General features: G+C 38.5%; 1 protein-coding gene across 1 annotated transcript; it reads left to right on the top strand.

Annotated features, from left to right (window-relative positions):
• Positions 1-19475: 19475 nt before the first annotated feature.
• LOC112163758 lies at positions 19476-20210 on the top strand. Its single transcript, XM_024300025.1, has one exon. The coding sequence runs from the start codon at positions 19476-19478 to the stop codon at positions 20208-20210; it is 735 nt and encodes a 244-aa protein (XP_024155793.1).
• The last annotated feature ends 1791 nt before the right edge of the window (positions 20211-22001 follow it).

Genomic DNA, 22001 nt, shown 5'->3' with positions numbered 1-22001 from the left:
GCTTTTTTGAGGTAGGATCAGCCCAAAAGCAACGATTCATCCTATTTTCTTCATCTTGGTCAACTTCAAAATAAAAAGACGGCTTCTTTTCCTTTTCTGACTCTAAGAACTCAAGTAGCATAGTTGCATCATGTCCCTTCACTTCTTCCCTTGAATCTCTTTCAAAGTTTCTCAAATCTCTGGGAATACATCCAACATTCTGTATACCACCTGCCACAGTCTCCATTATTTTGAATTGCTGACTTGTTCGAACATTAACACTACTTAGCTTTTCCATAAGACACTTTTTTGCCTTTGTAAGCTTGCGGTGTGATGGTAATAAATGTACTCTTTTGGGGGTTGTAAGTTCATGTGTATGAGCCTCCTCGAAGTCACTTACACACCAATTTTTGCTTGCCTTGTTAAAGACGATGTTCAACCTTGCCTTACAACCCATACGCTTTATTCCGCACCTCCTTTCTTCCATGGTCGATGAATGTTGCCGTCTTGAGTTCTCATAAGTCTCATCTGTTTTTCCTTCCTTGGAACATAAAAATTGTTTCCAAGTAATCTCTCCAGTCACCTTACTTCTCTTAGTTGAACCCATTCTCACACTAAAACCAATAGTCTTTGCATATATCTCATTGTAAAAGTAATAGGCCTCCTCTATTGATTCGAATTCTTGACCAAGCTGAAGTTTTGGTTCATCTACAACAGCATTCTCATTTGTCTCTTGTAACGATGGTTCACCCATCATAAAGCTATAGCATTATATTACAAACACCCTGTACAAACACAGCTATAATTAGAATTTCACCATAACAGAGTCAAAGACATAACACTAATAAAAAAGAAGTTAAAAACTAAACACAATTTCAATTCAAGCAGTTACTTGGTCAGTGACATGGTCAGTTACATGGTCAGTTACGTGACCAGTTACTTGGTCAGTGACATGGGCAGTTACTTGGTCAGTGACATGGGCAGTTACTTGGTCAGTGACATGGTCAGTTACATGGGCAGTTACTTGGTCAGTGACATGGTCAGTGACATGGGCAGTTACTTGGTCAGTGACATGGTCAGTTACATGGTCAGTTACGTGACTAGTTACATGGCCAGTTACAGTTACTTGGTCAGTTACTTGGTCAGTGACATGGTCAGTTACGTGACCAGTTACAGTTACTTGGTCAGTGACATGTAACAGACATCCCAATTCACAATCACAAGTTATAATCATAATGCAAAAGAATATACACAAGTTCTAAACACAATTTCAATTCAAGCATTTTACTTATATTATAATTGAGCTCTTCATGTATGCAATTGCATTTTGACGACAAAATTGTGTGAAGCCATGAGCTCCTCATTAAACAAATCTATGTTGACCGTTTGAGATTTTAGTGCTCTGAATTAACATATTGCCCTACTTGAAAAGGATTTAAAAAAAAAAAGAAAAAAAAAAGCAGAAACTTTGACCGTGAGATAGAGAATGAAATCAAAATTAAGACAATGAAACCAAGACAAAAAGTATTGACCTTTTTGGGTCAATGAGGCTTCCTATTCAATGATTCAATCCATTCCATGGACAAAAAGTATTGACCTTTTTTTCAATTTCTTTTGACCAACTCTATATCCCAGCAAAATCAATACTTGCAAAAGAATACCAAAATTTCGACAATCAAATCAGAACACCAGAAATGAAATCATCAAACAAAATACGATGGCTCCATGATTCACCCAAACTGAAGAGAAAAAATTAAAAAAAAAAAAAAAAACCCTAAAATTGAGAGAGAGTAAAATCTAAGAAAAATACCTTCAAGATAGGCCAATCTTATGATGATGAGGATGAGGATGAATCAAGAATGGTATATGGGAGGCGAGGGAGGAGGAAGAACTCAAGACTGAATGTGGAGACAAGGGAGGAGGAAGAACCCAAGACTGAACGTAGAGTCTTGGTTGAGACTAAACGGGATTGGATAATAGGTTAAAAAAAAATTTGTTTTAATGGTTTGCCGTTTTGTCCGTTTGATCAACTGAATTAAGATCCAACGGCTGGGATGGTTTTGTCCCGTTTTGTCCCTTTATTTTTGTCCCGCAGGTGAGCGGGCCTGCTGAAGTTAAAACTTTGAACTTTATTTTCTGGTTATTTCCTATTTTAATTTCTTCTTCTAGTCTTTAGGTGGGCCTTGATCTTTATAATGCGAGTGAGCTCAATGTTTTGCAATAACTGTTATAAATTTAATTTAAACTCATTTATTTGTCCGTACAAGAAAATTACACAAGTTGCATCACTTTTAGCAGGTTTGTTCCCCTCAAAATAATATATTATCAGCTAGAAAACAGAAGGAACAGTGAGAGTTTCATTTAATTTAAGTGTATGATTGATGACAGGTTGTTAACAGGTATATTGATGAAGATTTTTGTTATTTTTTTTCTAATACTTGTTTTTATTGTAGTCTTGCTGCAACAAGATTTTTGCAAGTGTTTAAAATTTGGCTCATTTTACAAATGATTACCAAAGCTACTAAATGTATACAGTTTAACTGCAACTAGCAGCTACCAGGATGACAATTAGGAACTGGTACAACAACCTCTGGTTTCCATCTGTCGATTTCATTGGGGGTAAAAGTGGTGGATCCACCCATTCCCACTTATGATAAAAGGAGTTTGAAGAGGCTTGTTACAGAAACTATTTTCCTTGAATTTTTCAAGAACCTTTGGGCAGGAAGGAATCCATCCCATTCCTTGAACGCGGATAGACTAGCATTTTTTCGGGAGTTTAAAGACTGCTTTCTTTGGGCATTGCATAAAGTTTCAAGGTAAGAGTCTTTTGATTTTACTTTTTCATGGTTTATTGTTTTCTTTTGTACCCAGCTACTTTTTGTGTTCAGTGAATTTTCAGGTCATGTGTTTATCATCCCAAAAGTTTTATGTGGCTTTGGTGTTTTTCATATGTTACTGGTTTTAAATTGTTCTTCTATTTGATACCAGATGTTGCAATAGAGTGGATTCCATGAGTGATTTTCGAGCAACTCTTTTTAAAAAGGTTCTGGTAAAGCTTTTGTGGCAATAGTACATTTTCTCCAGTAGCTCAAGAAATAAGGAGAAAACATCTCCAGGGGTATCACCAATCACCGGACGGAGAGTTCTGAGATACGCAGGCTGCAACCTACAGCCGGTCAAACCAGTGTATGTGGAGTAAGGATATCCACATCTTTTCAAACCTTGGGGCATGGTGTAATTTCACAGTAATGGAACATTAATTGTAACATTTTGAGCGTTACGGTAAAAGAGGGAGAGCTCCAGGCAGGTTACACCAGATTAGTAGTCAAACCGTTAAATCAACACTAATTTCTCAAGGTCAAATCAGCTTTACTCAGCTTACACACAGCTGAGTTTTTTTTTTTTTTTTTTTCCTACATTCAAATGCTTATCAACTGTAGCAGATCATCTCCCCCTTCTCCAGTTCTCCTCAATCTCGATAAAGAAATCACCTGGCACTTCACCAGAAAATAGACTACTGACGTTAAAGAAATCTAAAACTAGTTGTTTAATTTCCAGTGTATCTGGGTAAATTATATTTTGGGTTGCCTAGTTTATTAATCATGGTGGCTATAATTATGCATTTATCTCATTCCTCTCTCTATGGGCGTTGCAGAAAATCACTACCTTTTCTAATTGGATTTTGCAAATATAAGAACAAATATTTGATTTGTGTTCAACGAGTATGTTCCCTTGATGGTTTACCCATATCATTTAAAGTACTCAGATCTTGTTCTTTAACAGAACAGAAGAACGATCTGATATCGTGATTGTAGAACGATGATCAGTGAGACATCGACCAAGACCAAGTCAAACGAGACCCATCACCGTCAGCTATTTGAACTTATCACTGACAACCCAGAAGGCCAGACCCCCGACGCTCAAGAGCCATCTGCAACCAGAGCTCGCCGCTTGACTCGTCGAGCATCGAACCAAATTTCAATTCCAGCATTGAACACGTAGTCGACAGCGCCAGAGTGCTTTTTGATTTCTCGTTGCAAATATTCAATCACTCATCGATCAATGATACAGCGAGAGAAAATGATCTTGAAGTTTTGGGCTTGCTTGGAACAGAAAGGTACAAGTGGGTTTGATGGAATTGGACGGTTCAGTTGAGTTTTTGGATGATTAATTGACGCCGGCATTGAGAGAATTTGGGGTGAGACGAGAGAGAGGAGAAGGAAGATCTTTGACTTCCCGTATTGGCTTTTGTGCCTAGACTCAATAACGACAGTGATAGCAGCAAACACGAATATGCCCTCATTGTTTTTACCATGACGGGTTACTTTTTACTGTTAACGGCTGTTTGTGTGTTTTTTTGGTATATCACAACAAATGAGTGGACCAGAATGCGCCACCTCAACAAAGGGGTAAAATTGTCCCAAGCTGTAACTTACAGCCGTTGCATTCCGGCCTCCTCAGCAGACACATGTGAAAATGATTTAGCTTCCAACACAGTTGAAACATCGAATATTACGTACCCAAAGATCTACTTTGGAGAGTTGGTAAACTGCATCGTTGGGGTTATTTCAGGCATTTATTTGCTGGAGCATGATTTGCTCTCAGCTTTCTCTGCAGAATGTCAGGAGAACTGTCAGACTTTCTTTCAGCATGCTAGTAACATGGAAAGAGAAAGCGAGTACGCTGAGCTAGTTATTCAGTTTATATCATTACTTGGAGAACTTGCAATGCAGAATGGTGGAAGTTGGCCATTGGCTTCTGTAGTTGGACCAAAGCTGGCCAATTCCTTTGCATCAATGGGATCACATGTAAGTTGCTATGCACAATATCTTCTGATGCTTGATACAAATTTATATTTCTTATTAGAATTATCCTACTTTTGTGGATGGCAATGTTTCCTGGAGAGCGTACAATATTTAAAATATTTGTCATGTATATGTCTGTGGCGTCAGAGTAGTGCCTGTCCCTACATTCTGACTGGGTGCGATATGAGTTGGGACTTTTAGAGTATTTAAAGAGTTCATGGCATCTCGTATTATTCAGAAAACTAAGGCCATCTCCAGCTGTGGGGGGCTAAAATAGTCCCCGGGCTAAATTTTAACCCTCCATAATCAATATTTATATAAATAGTAAGGGCTATAATTTCTACAATCTCCAACCTTTAGGGTTATAATTTTAAATGCCCTATTATTTTATTATTTTTCATTATGTATTTCTAATATATAGTATTTTATAGCTATGCTACTATTTCCACTTATATAATTATTTTTTTGATCAAATGTTATTAATTTTTTAGATAAGATTTTATCGTGCCACGTGTCACGTTGTAAGTAATTATTCAGATAATTCTTTTGGCATCCAATTTCCTAATTTTTTTGTGGTGAAGGTCATTTTTGAACAAAGAAGATATGAGAGAAATTGCACAATGAGAAACAAGTAGTATTGGAGTGAGGAGGTAGAAAAAAAATATGAGTGAAGGTGAGAAATGACAATGGGAGTGAGAAGGCATTTATAAGAATATTTGATAGATTTTTTAATTATTTTTCTGCAAATTAGCCGTTGCATTCAAGTAGAAAAAAAAAAACTGCCCAAAGGCTAGTTTAAAATTGACAAAAAATAAAATAAAATCCCAACGGCTACTTTTTAGCCAACAAAAAAAAAATATCCCGACGGTTAGACTTAGTTGACATCAGCCATGCAAATAATCAGATTGAGTTTTTTGTGTACAACGTGGTCCCCACACAGCACAAGCCTAAGGGCTAAACAAGGGGCCATATATACCCCAACCCATAGCCCTTTTAGCTCCTCAAAACTCATTTTTGTAATAGCATGCCCCTCAATTGGAGATGGTTTTCACAATATTTTGGGTTATATCAACCCCATCGCCCTCAATTGGAGATAACCTAAGCTATCTTCGCATTATGTCTGCCTGGAAATGTTTCAATTTACTTTTTTAATACTTTTGTGTCCAAGTCAAATAGCAAGTTCATTATGGCAAAAAGAGACTATTGTGAGTTAAGAGCCCTGCTATTATTGCCAATTATGTCGCTTCCACTGTAAAGTTAGCTCGTTTTCGGTAACTGTGCATTCGGACTGTCCTTGCTTCCACCACAATGGTTGGCACCTTTATTCTTTATAGAAAACTCAGGTGTATATTATTCGGATTATTCCTAATTTGTAATCTTTCTATTTACAATGAACTGACTGAACTGAAGTTTAAGTCTACTACTGTTCCTTTTTTTTTTTTTGGCTCTATAATATGTTCTTTGGTACATATAATGATGCCTATAGCTGAATGTTCGTTTTGTATTTTCTTCTCAAGTGGCAGCTTTGGCTTTTTATTTTATGCTACTTTTTCCTGGATTGATAGTGATCCCTTGTGGCATTTAGAAAGACATTCTATAATTTAAAAGGACTTACTTCTGCTAAGCTAGGACTGAAACACCATTAGTTCCATCTCAGTTGTCCGACATTTACATCACTAATTTTGATCGACTGTTTTTCCTAATTGACCTTTCTATTTGTAGATTTTCTTTAATGTTTAAATATGAAAAGTGCTTATTTTTCAGACATGTGTATTATGGGTCTGCTAGTTCATGAACAAGCTGGTCATGCATGTGTTGACTGTTTGTCAGGTGCAGAACCTAGATGAAGAGATTTTGGTTGCCTCCACTCAAAATTTTCTACCATCTTCGTTCCTTATAGCAAGAGAGCACACATTCTATGGCCGTGCATCGTTTTCACTAATGTGTTTGTACATGGGGGGTGGTGTTGGAGAGGAAAGATCTCACATTGGAAAAGTGATAAATAAAATATAACTTATAAGTGGGTGGATCTCACCCAATTGTACCGAGGCCTTTTGTGATTAAAACCCAACACCTATCAGGTGGTTAAGTTGGGACAGTATCGGTACAATGGTGGGCCACGGGCTACGCTTGTCGCTGTTTAACATAGTATCAGAGCGGGTCTCGCTCCAATTGCTTCGTCATCATGAACCTGGATATGGGTTCATTCATTAATTGATTCACCAATCTCCTCTCCAATCATGGACCTAGTTTGGGTTCATTAAATTGGTCATCTGAAGTTTCCGATTAGATTATTGCCAAGTGTCCGATGTGGGCCTTGGATTGTTATGTGATTGGTCAAGTCTCTAATGTGGGACTTGTGACCCGATTTCCAATGTGGAATCGGGTTTGTCAATTAATTCCACGTGCATACCTAGAGCTAGGTTGCACGTGAGGGGGCGTGTTGGAGAGGAAAGATTCCATATTGGAAAAGTGATAAATAAAATATAACTTATAAGTGGGTGGATCTCACCCAATTGTACCGAGGCCTTTTGTGATTAAAACCCAACACCTATTAGGTGGTTAAGTTGGGACAGTATCGGTACAATGGTGAGCCACGGACCACGCTTGTCGCTATTTAACAGGTGGCACGGATCCTGTCGATTTGCCAACACCTACTATAATAAAGGTGAGCTACTGAAGTCTGCATCCGTCACTCATCTCTATCATAACACAACTGCAACCAAGCACAGGGCAATTTCATTCAAATATCTATGTCATTAATTTATACCATTTTCTTTACTGAAACAAGCATTGTTGCCTTGCAGCCAACAGAGCTCTGGACAGGAAAGCAGCTATGTAGTGTGTTAGTATATGCCCAAATGATACCAAGACTGAAGATGGACGAGAAACAGAAGCAATGTGCGCAAACGATGGGTTTTCCTATTTTTGTAAAAGTGAGATGTTATCTGGGCACCTCGGGAAGGGTACTTTAGGTGAGTTTTTGTGACTAATGGTCTTGCGGCACTAGGCTTTGTATAGATATTTCTATATTGTTTAAGAAATCAAATAGTGAGAGTGAGATGTACAATTTATACAACATGTCATCTAATAGAAGGACACACACACACACACATATATATATATATATATATATATATTTATATAAATATATATGGAGAAACAAATTCCACATGATGTAACTGATTTCAAACAGAATTTACAATACAAGATGTTCTCCAACAACCAGATGCAGCAGGTACAGTACAAGCATACAAGTTGCACTACAATAGACAGCCCTTCTAGGTTTTAGCGGTTGTGTGTATACTGAAAATGTTATCTTGAACATTGTTTTTGACCTAGGTTAGTTTATGTGTCAACTTATTATCTGGCTTCATATCTGATTGATAGTTTTGCATTTGTATCACTCCAGGAAGTGGCAATAAAGATGGACTTTTCTCTGTTCTCCATAGAGAATATAAACTCATGTTGCTGCTTCTTGCATGGATCGTGTAGCTAGAATGAGGTATTTGTGCAGCACAATGCTTTCTGGCTGCATGTTTCTTTGATCTTGTTTTTTTTCTTTTCTTTTATTTTTTATTTTTTTCATTGTGAATGGTAACTTGATTATATATTTGACGTTCCGGATTTCAGGAGGCCAGAGAGATTAGTTGGCGGTGACTTCTCTGCTGATATCCATGTGAGTGGGAATAATTGAATTGATATGGTGATGTGTTGTTGATTTAGTTTCCATAGTTTTGAACTTCTTGTAATGACATCCTAGTCAACCTTTTGTTATTGTTGATCATTGTTCGCATCAACTATATGTTTCTTTTTAGAAAGTCGACTTTTGTTTGTATTTATGTAAGGCAGAGTCTTCTTAGAGCATCTTCAACAATTGAGTCAAAAGCCAAAGTCATATGCAAAATTTGACTCCCCTAGTGTCATCACTATTCATTCAATTTTTGCATCTCCAACCATCTTTAATCAAAAGCCAAAGTCATTTAATAAATAAATCATTTTAGAGAAGTAATTAACTGCAATATGAATTTATATATCATACATAATTATGTTATATAATATATCGTCATTAGCTGAATTTTAAAACACATCTTTCTGATTTTTTAGAAAATTTTCTTTTATTTTTTCAATTTTTTTTTTGTTTAAAACACATTTACTTTATTATTAACCGTTGATTTTAATCTATATAATTTTTTGAACCGTCAGATTAGATATTCCCACAAAATATATTTACTTTTTTATTTTTAAAATCAATTAATCTCAACCTTTCATTTTAAATAGAATTAATCAAACTTCAATCTCCACCGTTGATTTCATGACCGTTGGAGCTTGCAACTGCTTCTGTAGCAGGCGGGGCCCGCTGTCAACAACTTTTCTCTGCACATGTAAGGCGCGATTCCTCAACTTTGATCATTATTTTGTCTTTTTGCGAGAGTGAGGTAGTCAGACTCCCTCAAGTGCGTTACTTGTGGCATCTAACTAATCTCATGTGTAGCTGGGGCCCACATCTCTTCCTTCAGAAGCCAATATGGCTTTCATCCTTCACTCCTTAGCCAAAATGGCTAAGCTTTTGACTAGGAAGTCAAAATGACTACATAAACTGATTGGTTGGAGATCCTCCCTAAGAAAGCCAAAGCCAAAATGGCTTTTGACTCAACATGTTGGAGATGCCCTTATCATTGCTGACTATGTTGCTTCCACTGTAAAGTTAACTTTTTTTCAGTGACCGTCCATTCTTATCATTGCTGACTATGTTGCTTCCATTGTAAAGTAACTTATTTTCAGTGACTGTCCATTCGGAATATCCTACCTCCACCACAATGGCTAGCATCTTTATGTTGAATATATTTGTGAAATTTTGATTGCTTCTACTTTGTATCTGAACAAAATATAATCGAAAGCACAACTTGTTGATTTGATTAATTTGCAGTAGCAAATGAAGCATGAACAGATCAACTTAACCCAGCAAACTTGTGTACTTGAGTTTCTGAACTTGTTCACACTTTTACATCAACCAACACTTCCCTTATATAGAGTACAAGATTAACCTACAAAATATTTAAGATGAAAGCATATTAAACTAGATTAAAAGTACTTTAGATACAAAATATCTAGCTTAATTTGAGCAGAGCAAACAGTAATGCAAGTGGCTATAAAATATCTTTCACCGCAACATGTTTCGCAACAGCGAACAAACTCAACTCTTTAGCGAACAGACTTAGTTATTCCGCGAACTGTTATTCGCGAACACTACTTCTCAGCGAACTCGCGACTTACTTTTCTCCGCAGTGACGTCATCTTCGCGAACGCACTTTTAGCAAACATTCGCGGCGAACTCAGTTCGCGAACTTTTCTCCGCGGTGACTTTATCTCGCGAACGCATTTTAGCAAACATTCGCGGATGAAGCAGGAAAGCATTAATTCTATCACTTTATTCTTTATAGAAAACATGGGTGTAGGTTATTCAGATTATTACTAATTTGTAGTCGTTTTATTTTGTGGTTACAATGAAATGATTGAACTGAAGTTTAAGTCTTCTACTGTTTGTGTGGCCTCTAAAATATGTTTTTAGTACAAATGATGATGCCTATAGCCCAACGTTGGTTTTTGTATTTTCGTTTTCAAGCATCAGCTTTGGCCTTTTACTTTATATTACTCTTGCCTATGTCGATAGTGATCCCTTATGGCATTTAGAAGGACGTTACTTAGTCGAAGAGTGTGTTTTACAGCTCTATAATTTAATAATTTTCAAGTCATTTTTTTTTCCCTTATCATCGCAGGATTTAGACGATGAATGTGGTACTACCAACCTGGCGTATAGCAATGGTGTTTGCACATTTGTTTATGTTGATTCTAGGTGGACATCTGAGAAAGATCCTGTACAATGTAAGTTTCTCATTGTTTGTTACATCCTAACCGTGGGGTTCATTTACCATGAAATATTATGATTTCATGTTTCAGATCGCGACAGAGCCTTCAAGTATATGGACTTTGGGGGCATTTTGCCTAACATAGTTGGGACTAGGTGTGGGAATGTCGGGGCATCTCGAGATTTGGAGACAACAATTCATGAGAAGTTTGACGATACTGGAAATGCATCAATTGAAGTTGTAGCAGAATTCGCGTTTGACTTTTTAAAGGCAAAAGCGAATGATGCTGACCTGCACAAAATTAGTGCTCAATTTAAAACTCTATCAATGTAGTAATAATAAGTAGCGATCGTTCTCAACCGAGTATTAGGGCCTAATTAATTCCTAAAAAAATAAAACGTTAGTAAGACAAATTAAAGAATATTTATATAATTTATGAAAATTACAAGAAAATGAGATTTAGGATTTATTTTATTTTCTAATTTAACATCTAAGTAATTATATACATGTATGACACATCAAAACCAGAATCAAGTAGCAATATGTTAATGGAACGATTTTAATTGTAATTAACTACTACTAACACATTGGCAAGGTTTCAAACATCAAATCACGAATCAAAATATGTCAAAGCATAGAATCGATCAAGAACAAAGATGAACGCTTACAAAGTTCTTTTTACTTCCCTTAATTAAATTAACTAGATGAACACACCATAGTTAACTCTATTAATCATGCAATCACTAGTGGTAGCTAATTAGTAACAATAACACTTTCAACGCATTAAGAATCATGGAAGTTTGATCAATTCAAGTCAAGAACGCAAGTTAGAACGCTAATCAAGCATGCAAGACTCATTGTTAATTTACCTAAGTATTTTTAGGTTTTCCACCGAAATTATTAAAGCCTAGAACGCTAGAACCTTAATATGGATTCCAGTACATATTCATCAACCTAAATATGTATCCAAAGATCAATTAACACATAAAACATGGGATTGAAGTTCAAAATTAACAATCATGCAAGAACATATAGAAATCGCAACTTTTGATTTGAAAACCTAAAACCTAAAACATGCTTCATAGTATTCGAAAATCACATATCTAAAATCAATCTTTCATCCACCATAGAAATCGCAATTCACAATCCAAGAACATAAAACCAAATCGCAATTTAATTCAAACCCGAAATAGTTTTACATAGTTCAAAACTGAAAACAGAAAATAGGGTTCCATGGTTACACTTTTTGATCTTCAAGGACACAAGAAGCTTCAAAAGGTGGTGGAATGGATGAGGATCACGGCAAGGATGCTTGAATGGATGCTTACGGCCTTGAACTTTGGAACTTCTTTGGAATTGCCGAAACTTTGGAAGAGAAGGGGAAGTGTTTGTGACTTTTGATTCTGAATTTTGTGGCGTGTAGAAGAGCTTCACAAACCTCCTTTATATAGTGAATGGCAAGGGATAGGGTTCCCTTGAATTTCTCTTGAATTACATCACTTCAGCCAATAAGAAAATTGTATGAAATTTGGAGAGCAAGTAACCTCTATTATGCCGAATTCTTCCATGTATTTAGACTTAATTTCGGCCTCCTTGTAAGTAGAGTCATAATTCAATACTTATTCCTCTATTTTATTCTCAAAAATTCCCTAGAAAATCCAAGAATATCTAATAATATATTTTGCGGAAATCCCTTGAATATCTCTTGTATATATCACGGTAAAAGCAAGTAGAATGGGCCAATGACTCCTCTAAGACATCAAGAAGGATCTAGAGACTCATGTGCAAGTCACATGCTTCAAACTTTGGGCCAAACTCTCCCAAAATGGGCCAATTCGAAATCCAACTTATGTATTGCAGAAATTCCTTCATTATTCTAGAACAATCTTGAACTATCTTGAGTCATCTTCAAGACACAACATCTCCTAGTCTCACCAAGTCTCCTAGCAGCATCAGGACTCCTAGTGTCAACAAGTTTCCTAGTCCAATTGGGACTCTGTCATTTCTTCATTTCCGAACATCATTTTTCCGAGCTCTTTCCTAGTTGCATTAGGATTCCTACTTCAATTGGGATTCATTTTCCTGATAGAACTGGGAAAACTTCATTTCTCCATTTCTTCTCATTTCTGCGCAAACAACTCATTGCCTTCCATTTCCAGACTCAAAACTACCTAAAAACATAAAACAAGTTAGAAATGACATTGTTAAGGAAATAACTAAGCAAAATGCAGAGAGAAATGTACTAAAAATGTAGTAGAAATTAGTCTCAACACATGCAAAGGCTGACAAAGATACAAAGGAAAAATTCTTAAGAGCATCAACTATCCTAGTCACTATTGACAAAGAGGTATCCAATTTGATTAAATAGGTTTCATAAGTTACTTTGATATTTGAGAGAAATAGTATGAGTAATAATTAAGACATAAAATCAATTAACTAACTCATTTATTACCCAGCTTGTTGGACCTATTGACATGCAAATAGAGCTAGATTTAACTTAAGCATGACAAATTCGCCTGGAATTGATTGTTTCTTGGTCTATTATGTATATCATGCTTGTAACTTTAATCATGTGATTTGATAATAAAAAACATGAATGTTGCAATCATAAAGAAATTTTTTTTAAGTACAAATGGTTAACTTTGCTTGATTAAAATTATCTTGTTGAATTATATTGAACAATAATTAACCCAAATTTAATAGCATGACTTTATTGTGGTCCAAGGACACAAGATATTTCTCGTTAATGCTCACGAGAAGGGGCCCATTCAGTACAAGCCTGGTCAATACGCAACATGCAGATCTGGATCTAGATACATCAAACGTGCCGTAAAGTTTAGGAACGTGCGACTCTACAATTTTAGAAGCAAATTTTATTAGTTTAATGGCACGCTTACTTACTTGGAATGGAAACTAATCATGAATCGGAGACAATTGGAATGGGAGAAGAAAGCAATCGGTATTGATTCCGAAGGAGTTGATTCCTAAACTCATCTCCCCCCTTCGTAATCAAATTCCTGAGTATTCAGGAATCGATTCCTTATAAAGATGTGGGACCTACATCCATTCCGATTCTTTCATGTGTTAATAAAAGCATGAATATTTTTATCCGGAATCATTCTGATTCCTTTATGTGTTAGTAAATGCAGGAATACTTTTACCCCGTAATCATTCCCTCTCATTCCAAGTAAGTAAACATGCCCTAAGTCAACTCCTTTGCAGTAATAGCCTTACAGATTGAGAGAAAACTTGGATGCATACCAGCATGGATTTGGGTCTCAAAACTTTCTCTTATCTATGTCTATTCAACATTGTAGTTTAATAATTTAGTTGTTGAGAAGTTAAATCAACATTCCATGTAAAATCAATGCAAACTAAAATTGTTTATTAAACAAATTTTGATCACACAAATATTAATTTGATGTAATTGCTTAATGATTTCTGCTTGCATTGATTTTTTTCCCCCAAAGATTATCTTTAAAAGCTTAATTAACTTTTCAGTAATATATGGGAATAGGATAAAGGTTGAGCATACAAGTTGGTGCTGAAGTTCTGGGAAAGAGCAGCAAATGGAGGCTGCTTACCCTGCTGGTTTTCTTGGGTCTCTAGGTTTTGGTTTTCCATCAAGTCTTGGATTAGGTCGAATAAGTTCGTACTTAGGTGTTGATGTGTGTCATTAGTATGGTTTCACTCCTGATGATTATCTGCTCTAATTTCAATATTTACTTCACATAGCTAGCCCTGCACATGGTTTGGCATTAGTTACCATCTTTCGGATTGATGGCAAGTTAAGGCCAACATGTGGAGGCCACTTCTAGTATATGATCATTTTTCCTTTGGGTTACTTGTAAGTGGTGAATTGGATCTTATAAATTGTTTACGCTTTGATTTAGACTAGTGAGTATTTTTCCCTTGGAGTGTAGGATATGTGCATGATAAATTTCCAATGAGTAATTCCCTACTCCCAAATTTCAACTTAAAATTGCAGTCCTGATTGCTTGAAGATGAATGAAGCACAATGCATAATTTGGGGATATATTTTAGTGGCGTATGCCACACTTTGGGATCCCTACACTGGCGGCCTTACATGGGGTAACTTTCTCTTCGACATTCCTATTAAATGAAAAATATGTAAAGCTTCAACAAAAAATTGTTTGCCATGAAGTTAATTTATTTTACTTTTACTTTCCCTAGTCCGTCAAATGAGCAAGGAAGGGATAATTGAGATATCTAAGGATCCGCTTAGAACTTACTTGGAGCATTATGAGCAATTTAAGACTCTGGACAACCGGGTCCACATGCAGCAGGAGGGTAAAGGGCATGATGATCCCAAGCCGTACAGAGACTCAACGGTTTTCATTTTGAGACATTCTTATAAGAATATCTCACATGAAGAGATGATGGAATTTATCAGGTAACACTAAATCTAATCATCCTAACATGGTTTACCATTATTTGAGGGGAAAATTTCACAAATTGTCACTCAACTATGACTCATTCGACACTTTGGTCACTGAAGTTTCAAATATATCACTTTGGTCACTCAACTATTACATTGTCAATCACTTAAGTCACTTTGTTAATTTTTTTCATTAAAAAAAATTATAAGAAATACTCTTTGGGTGACTTAAGTGATTGACAATGTAATAGTTGAGTGACTAAAGTGATATATTTGATACTTCAGTGACCAAAGTGTTTAATGAGTCAGAGTTGAGTGACCATTTGTGGAATTCTATATGTTAGCAATATATAGAATATCTAAATCAGTATATAGCAGGTTTTATTCATCCTGCAGTTGGCACTTGCTAGAAAAACAAAGCAGTAATTGCAATAACATAATATAATATGCTGACAAGTAGACAACTGCATAGATAGGACAAAGAATAAATTAAAAACCCCCATCTCTGAAAAAAAAAATCATCTGTTGCATTTGGAAATTTGTTTTTATTGAGAAATAATCAGCTTAAATAGGTAGTTAAAAGGTGATATCAAGAGTCATTAATCCTTCAGTTTGTGATTTAAGCAAACTTTATAACCCGTGATAAAATTGGGGGTTTAACCACTTTGATGACCAGCAACCAAAAGAAGCATTACACTACAACAAATTGGGCCTTAGGGCACCAATAATAGACACTATTAGACAATGGTTTGCTTTAGAAATAGTGATACACCATTCAACACAAACAGTGTTAACGATTGGATTTGACACCAATAGTCAGTGGTTCATATATCACATCTAAATAAATAATGAAAATGCTGATGTTTGTAACACCTGCCACCAAAGCATACACTCTCTTTCTTGAAAGAATGGGTCAATCAAAGCATAAAAAAGCATGGGTCAGTAAGCATGGTCAATCAATTGGTATATATTTAATACCAAAACTCAAATATGCACATTTATATCAATATACAATTTACAAAAAAACGATGGAGTACTTTTGGCCTCTGCAACAGAAACAACCATGGCATCATTTCTCATAATGCCATGCAATTTTCACCTTTTAATCATTATTTTAGACAAAAGCTTGTAAACCTAGACTACAATGGTACAAAGCCTTAAATATTGTTAACAATAGTTGCTGGGTTCTTCAATAAGCAATTAGCTTTTGCTTGCAGTCCACCTTCCCTTGTATATTATTCCTTGATTTACACATTTACACTTGCCAATTGAGAAATCCTAACATCATTTATGTAGTTCAAATCAGCATATAAGTGATTCCACATATATATACCAACATTTATTGCATGCAATCATGAATCATATATAAAGCAAAAGATGTAATAATACAAAGATGTTTCAGCAATCTCCTTAACCAATAATCCTTCCTACCACCACTACTTCATCATCAACATGTCTTTTGAGTGCCTTGCAATTGAATATATGAATGACTAGACCTAATGACAACTGATTTGATCCAATCAAACTAACTAGGCAATGGGAACTCAGTGATATGTGCACCTCAAAGTATGGCAATGCAGTTCATACTTGTTGGAATTTAATATTGGTTGTTAGCAAGTAAAACTTGTTGGTTATCTCTTCACCTTCTATAAAAACAGCACAAGTCCCAATCCATATTTACCACAACTCACTACTAGTTCATTCTCTATTGTACCCAAGCTTGCCAAGCAATGTCTGGAGGAAAATCATGCTGCAAAAAACTCATATTTTCAGTAGAAGAGGAGACTAATACTCTCCCTTCAAACCCTCCCCAATCACCATCGGTTGTTAACTCTAATCCTATCATGCCACCACCTTCAAATGACCCCAATCATTTACTAAAGGTTTACCTTCCTAGGTTTGTTGAACTCTTTCCCACACAACCTGATGTGATAGTTGTGGAGATTGAATCAACTCACCCACGTTCTCTTTCTAGTGAAATATTTACCTCCCCAAAAAGTGAGTCACCTCACTCCTTTAAACGTACTGAATTGACTCTGACCAGCCAGCTTGACAACCCTCCAAATATGAACCAAACAACCAACAACCTTTTTCTTGAAGCTCCTACACATGAACTTCACCCAGACCAATGTGTGACCCCTAAAAATAACAGGTATGTGTAGGGAAGTGCATACTCTCAGAGCTGCGTGGGAGCAACAGAAGAAGCTCATGTTGAAATAGAGAGTTTAAGGTTGTCTAATATCAACTTGGCTGAAGAGTTGAGACACGAGCAAGCCGTAACAATGGAGGCACACAAGAAAAAGATGGAAGATTCATTTGCAAAAATGAAGGAAAACATGATGAATGAGGTAAACAAGTTGTTTCATAACTCATCAAGTACTGATGGTGAAAGAGGTGTAATGGAGAATCAAATTGTACATGCATAACATCTACCGGCCATAATCAGCATTCAAGATTTGACCATGTCACACTGTTGGAATGACTTATATAGTGTAACCCCCGGAAACACAACATGACAACCTCCACCGACAAGTCAACTCCTGGCCGGAACACACCTCGACGCGCCGACACGCGCCACCCAAAGTTGGTTCTGCAGAAAGAACCAAAACTCAGCAAACTGAGGTATGTAAGTCCCACATCGAAAACAAGAGTGAGATAACTCACCCTTTCACCTATAAAGGATCCACTTCTCTCTCTTCATAAAGGGTACATTTCCAACATCTATTCACCATTACATTTGTCAATACAAGTACATTGCTTAACCGCGGTCTCCCCTCTTGACACCGTTGTATTTCTCTTGACAGATTAGCTGGAGTTTCAGAAACATACACATATCGGAAGATTGGACTCATGTCCATGTTATCGGAAGCCGACACCTTACGGCGGTATTCTGAGCATTAACATTGGCGCCATCTGTTGGAATCTAAACTAATAGTCATTTCCCATTCAACCTATCATGGCTAGCGGAAGCGGCAAGGGCACCGGAAACCAAGCAGATCAAGCCACCAACCCTACCAACTTACCAACCATCAACCGTGAACTGTTCACCACACCAATTTACGTGGACGGACAGAATCTCAACACCCCCGAGGTACTCCAAACACAATCTGTCGTGGAAAATCAGACCGGCGCAAGGCCGGGATCTGGCCACTATGTTAGAGATAGCCTTGGCAGACTTACACAACGCAAACAGAGAGCGAGAAAAGGAACGAAAGGAGAAGGCAGAAGCACAAAATCGGGCGACGCTATTGTCAAAATTTGACGAGCTGAAAAAAGCGCTAGGAACAAGTGCGCGACTAAGCCAAAGTGGACACTCTCAAAGTGCAAGGCCCAGCCCAAGCGTAGGGACAAGAGCAGCACCACTACCAACAATCCCAATAGGTGTCGCCCTAAACCCGGCTGAACTAGCAGGATTAGGACCGACACCCCCAGTACAAGTAGCATAAGAGCAGGTAGCGGATTCACAGCCGTAATATGATAATTCATTCAGCGCCGGTCAACAAAGGGGAATTGGAAACATGCTGGCACCACGACAACAGATCGCGGCACCAACCCAACATATGTTCAGACCGACTATAGACGCCACAGCCTTGATATTGGAAAAAATACGGGAACTAGAGGAAAGGCTGCTCAGAGCTGAGGCTGGCACCCCACTATTAGCGCAGAATCCACTCTTTGCGGCACGACCTGGTCCATTTACCACCAGAATCTTGCAAACCGTCAGACCCACATATGCCAAAACACCCAAGATAGCCCAATTTGGCGGCTCAACAGATCCATTCGTACACATAGACACCTTCAAGAAAGTAACGGGTAACAAGGGATTTGATGACGTAACGCTTTGCCACCTGTTCAGCGAAACACTGGATGGCGAGGCAATGAGTTGGTTTTTTGAATGCCCACCAGGTTCCATGGACTCATTCTCAGCTCTGTCAAATGCATTTCTGTCAAGATTCATCCTCATGACAGACGAATACCACAACTCCAGCCAGCTATTCAGGGTCACTCAAGGTGTTGATGAGTCGTTAAAGTCATTCGTCACGAGGTGGAGGACCGCCACATCAAGATGCCGGGATCTTGACAAAACAATGGCACTGGCGGCCTTCAAGCAAGGACTCCACAAGGCAAGTTTTCTGTACCACCTAAATTGTAATTGCCCAAATGCCACATATGACCACGTCATGAATGAGGCAGTCCTGCATGCCCAAGCCGAATACAGCACTTATGGCGCCACACCACCACCACCACAAACTCCACTAAAAAACCCCCAACCCGCCACATCCCAACCAGGAAATACCACCACCATTCCAAACATAATCACACCACCCAATGACAAGAAAAGGGAATGGCAGCAGGTTAATTATCAAAACAAGCGGCAAATGGATCAACAATATCATAACAGGGGCAATAGATATTTTCAAAATGATTGCCGCGACAACCGCCACAAATACTCAAAAATTTGAGGTCTTTACTGTCTTAACGGCGTCATATGAAGAAATATATGACCAGTGCAAAGATCAAATACCACCACCACCCCCAAGAAAATACCCCAGAGTAGGAAAACCTAGAAACACCGGCAAGTGGTGCAAACACCATGAGGATAGTGGTCACAACACCAACGACTGCAACGCCCTCAAAACAGCAATTGAGTCGTTATCCCGTGACGGAAGGCTGGAGCAGTACAAAGTACGACAACCACCTCCGGTTGTCACCAACGTCGAACCAGTGCGGCGGATCAACACAATTGAGGGCGGTGCTTTTATCGGCAGTCTATCACACAAAGCCAGAAAGCGTTATAAGCGCGCTAACCACCCAAAAGAGGTATTTAATATCCGCTATGACCGGTCAGTCAAAATGGCCAAAGCAGGTTGGGGACCAATCACTTTTTCCGAGGAGGAGGAGCGAGGTATTCATTCACCTCATGATGATCCATTTCTGATAGATGCCGTCCTCGACAGATCGTCTGTAGGAAGGATATTGGTGGATAGCGGGTCCGCTGTCAATGTCATATTCAATGGTTGTTACAAACAACTACAGCGCAACAACAAACTTCTGCAAGACCACGAGCCGCTGCTCAGTTTCTCCGGCGACGTAACCCAACCTCTAGGGTCGGATTATATGCGTTTATCGGTCGGGACAATTCCCTGCACGGCATAAATACATACTGAATTCATTGTGGTAGATTTCTTCAGCTCATACAACGCCATTATCGGTCGCCCAGCTCTCAACAAACTTAAGTGCATCATAGCCGGATACATGCTACTCATGAAATTCCCGACACCCAACGGAACCGGATCTGTCAGGGGAAGTCAGTCAATTGCACGAGAGTGCTATTCTACAACAGTGACAAGATCAAGAGGTCGCCATGAAATTTTGACGGTAGCCAACACACCTCAGTTGATGGAAAAAATTAACGACCCCAGGGACAAAATTGACGACCCCAAGGATAAAGAAGAAGAGAAATATTACAAAAAAGAGCCTGTCAATCCAGAGACATCTCTCTGCACCATAAGCATCTCTGATGAACACCCAGAGAGGACTGTTCGTATCGGAGCCCAGCTCTCCCTAGAGATAACGGTTGAACTCACCCAGTTCCTCAAAGAAAATTCCGCAGTCTTCGCATGGTCGTACTCTGACATGCCAAGAATCTCTCCCGATATAATTCAGCATAAACTTGGCCTCAAATTACCCTGTCAAGCAGAAGCGACGGGCATTCGACGAGGAGAGATATCGGGCCATCAGGGAAGAAGTTACCAAATTGCGTGACATAAACTTCATTCGATAGGTGCATTATCCGCAATGGATCTCCAACGTGGTGATGGTAAAGAAACCTAACGGAAAGTGGCGGATGTGTGTCGACTTCAAGCCTTTGAATAAAGCATGTCCCAAGGATAGCTTCCCGCTACCTCTCATCGACCAGCTGGTTGACACAACAGCAGGGCATGAACTCTTCAGCATGATGGATGCTTTTTCTGGCTACAACCAGATAAAGATGCACCCCAACGACCAAGAGTGCACAACATTCACCACTGACAAAGGGTTATATTGCTACAATGTCATGCCTTTCGACCTCAAGAACGCCGGTGTCACATACCAACGGTTGATGAACGCAATGTTTGTGGAGCACTTGGGCAAGATCATTGAGGTATATGTCGACGACATGCTCGTAAAAAGCGTACGGGCCAGCGGTCATGTGGCCAACCTCCGCATCATCTTCGCTATCTTGTTAGCGTACGGGATGCGCCTAAATCCGGAAAAGTGTTTCTTTGGCGTAACCACCAGCAAATTCCTGGGATACATAGTCAGTGAGCATGGAATAGAGGCTAATCCCGACAAGGTGCAGGCAGTCATAAACATGAAATCTCCAGAGAAAAAAGTTAAAGTTCAGAGTCTACAGGGAAAGTTAACGGCTCTTTCACGGTTCATCTCTAGGTTAACCGATAAATGCTTGCCCTTCTTCAAGGCAATGAAGCGGTCCCACTGCAAAGTGGTAGATTGGACGCCCGATTGCGAGGCAGCATTCCAAAATCTGAAGGAGTATTTGGCTTCTGTCCCGTTACTCTCAACCCCGGTACCAGGAGAAACGCTATACATCTACTTAGCGGTATCCAAGACCGCCATCAGCTGCGCAATTATCCGCAGGGAGGCAACAGAAGAGTTGCCGGTATTCTATGCAGGCAGAGGAATGAACGGAGCAGAAACAAGGTACCCGCCACTTGAGCAACTGGCGTTAACACTCATAATGGCTGCCCGGAGGTTGCGCCAATATTTCCAAGCACATACAATCCATGTTCTCACAAACCAACCGCTAAAGCAAGTTCTCCAAAATCCGGAACACTCAGGACGCCTAAGCAAATGGGCAATAGAACTCAGTGAATTCGACATCGATTACAAGCCCATAACTGCCATCAGAGGGCAGGCGGTGGCTAATTTCATAGCAGAGTTAAC

This window comes from Rosa chinensis, chromosome 5 (genome assembly GCF_002994745.2).
Source record: "Rosa chinensis cultivar Old Blush chromosome 5, RchiOBHm-V2, whole genome shotgun sequence".
NCBI lineage: Eukaryota > Viridiplantae > Streptophyta > Magnoliopsida > Rosales > Rosaceae > Rosa > Rosa chinensis.
This window is presented reverse-complemented; position numbering and strand designations above follow the sequence as displayed.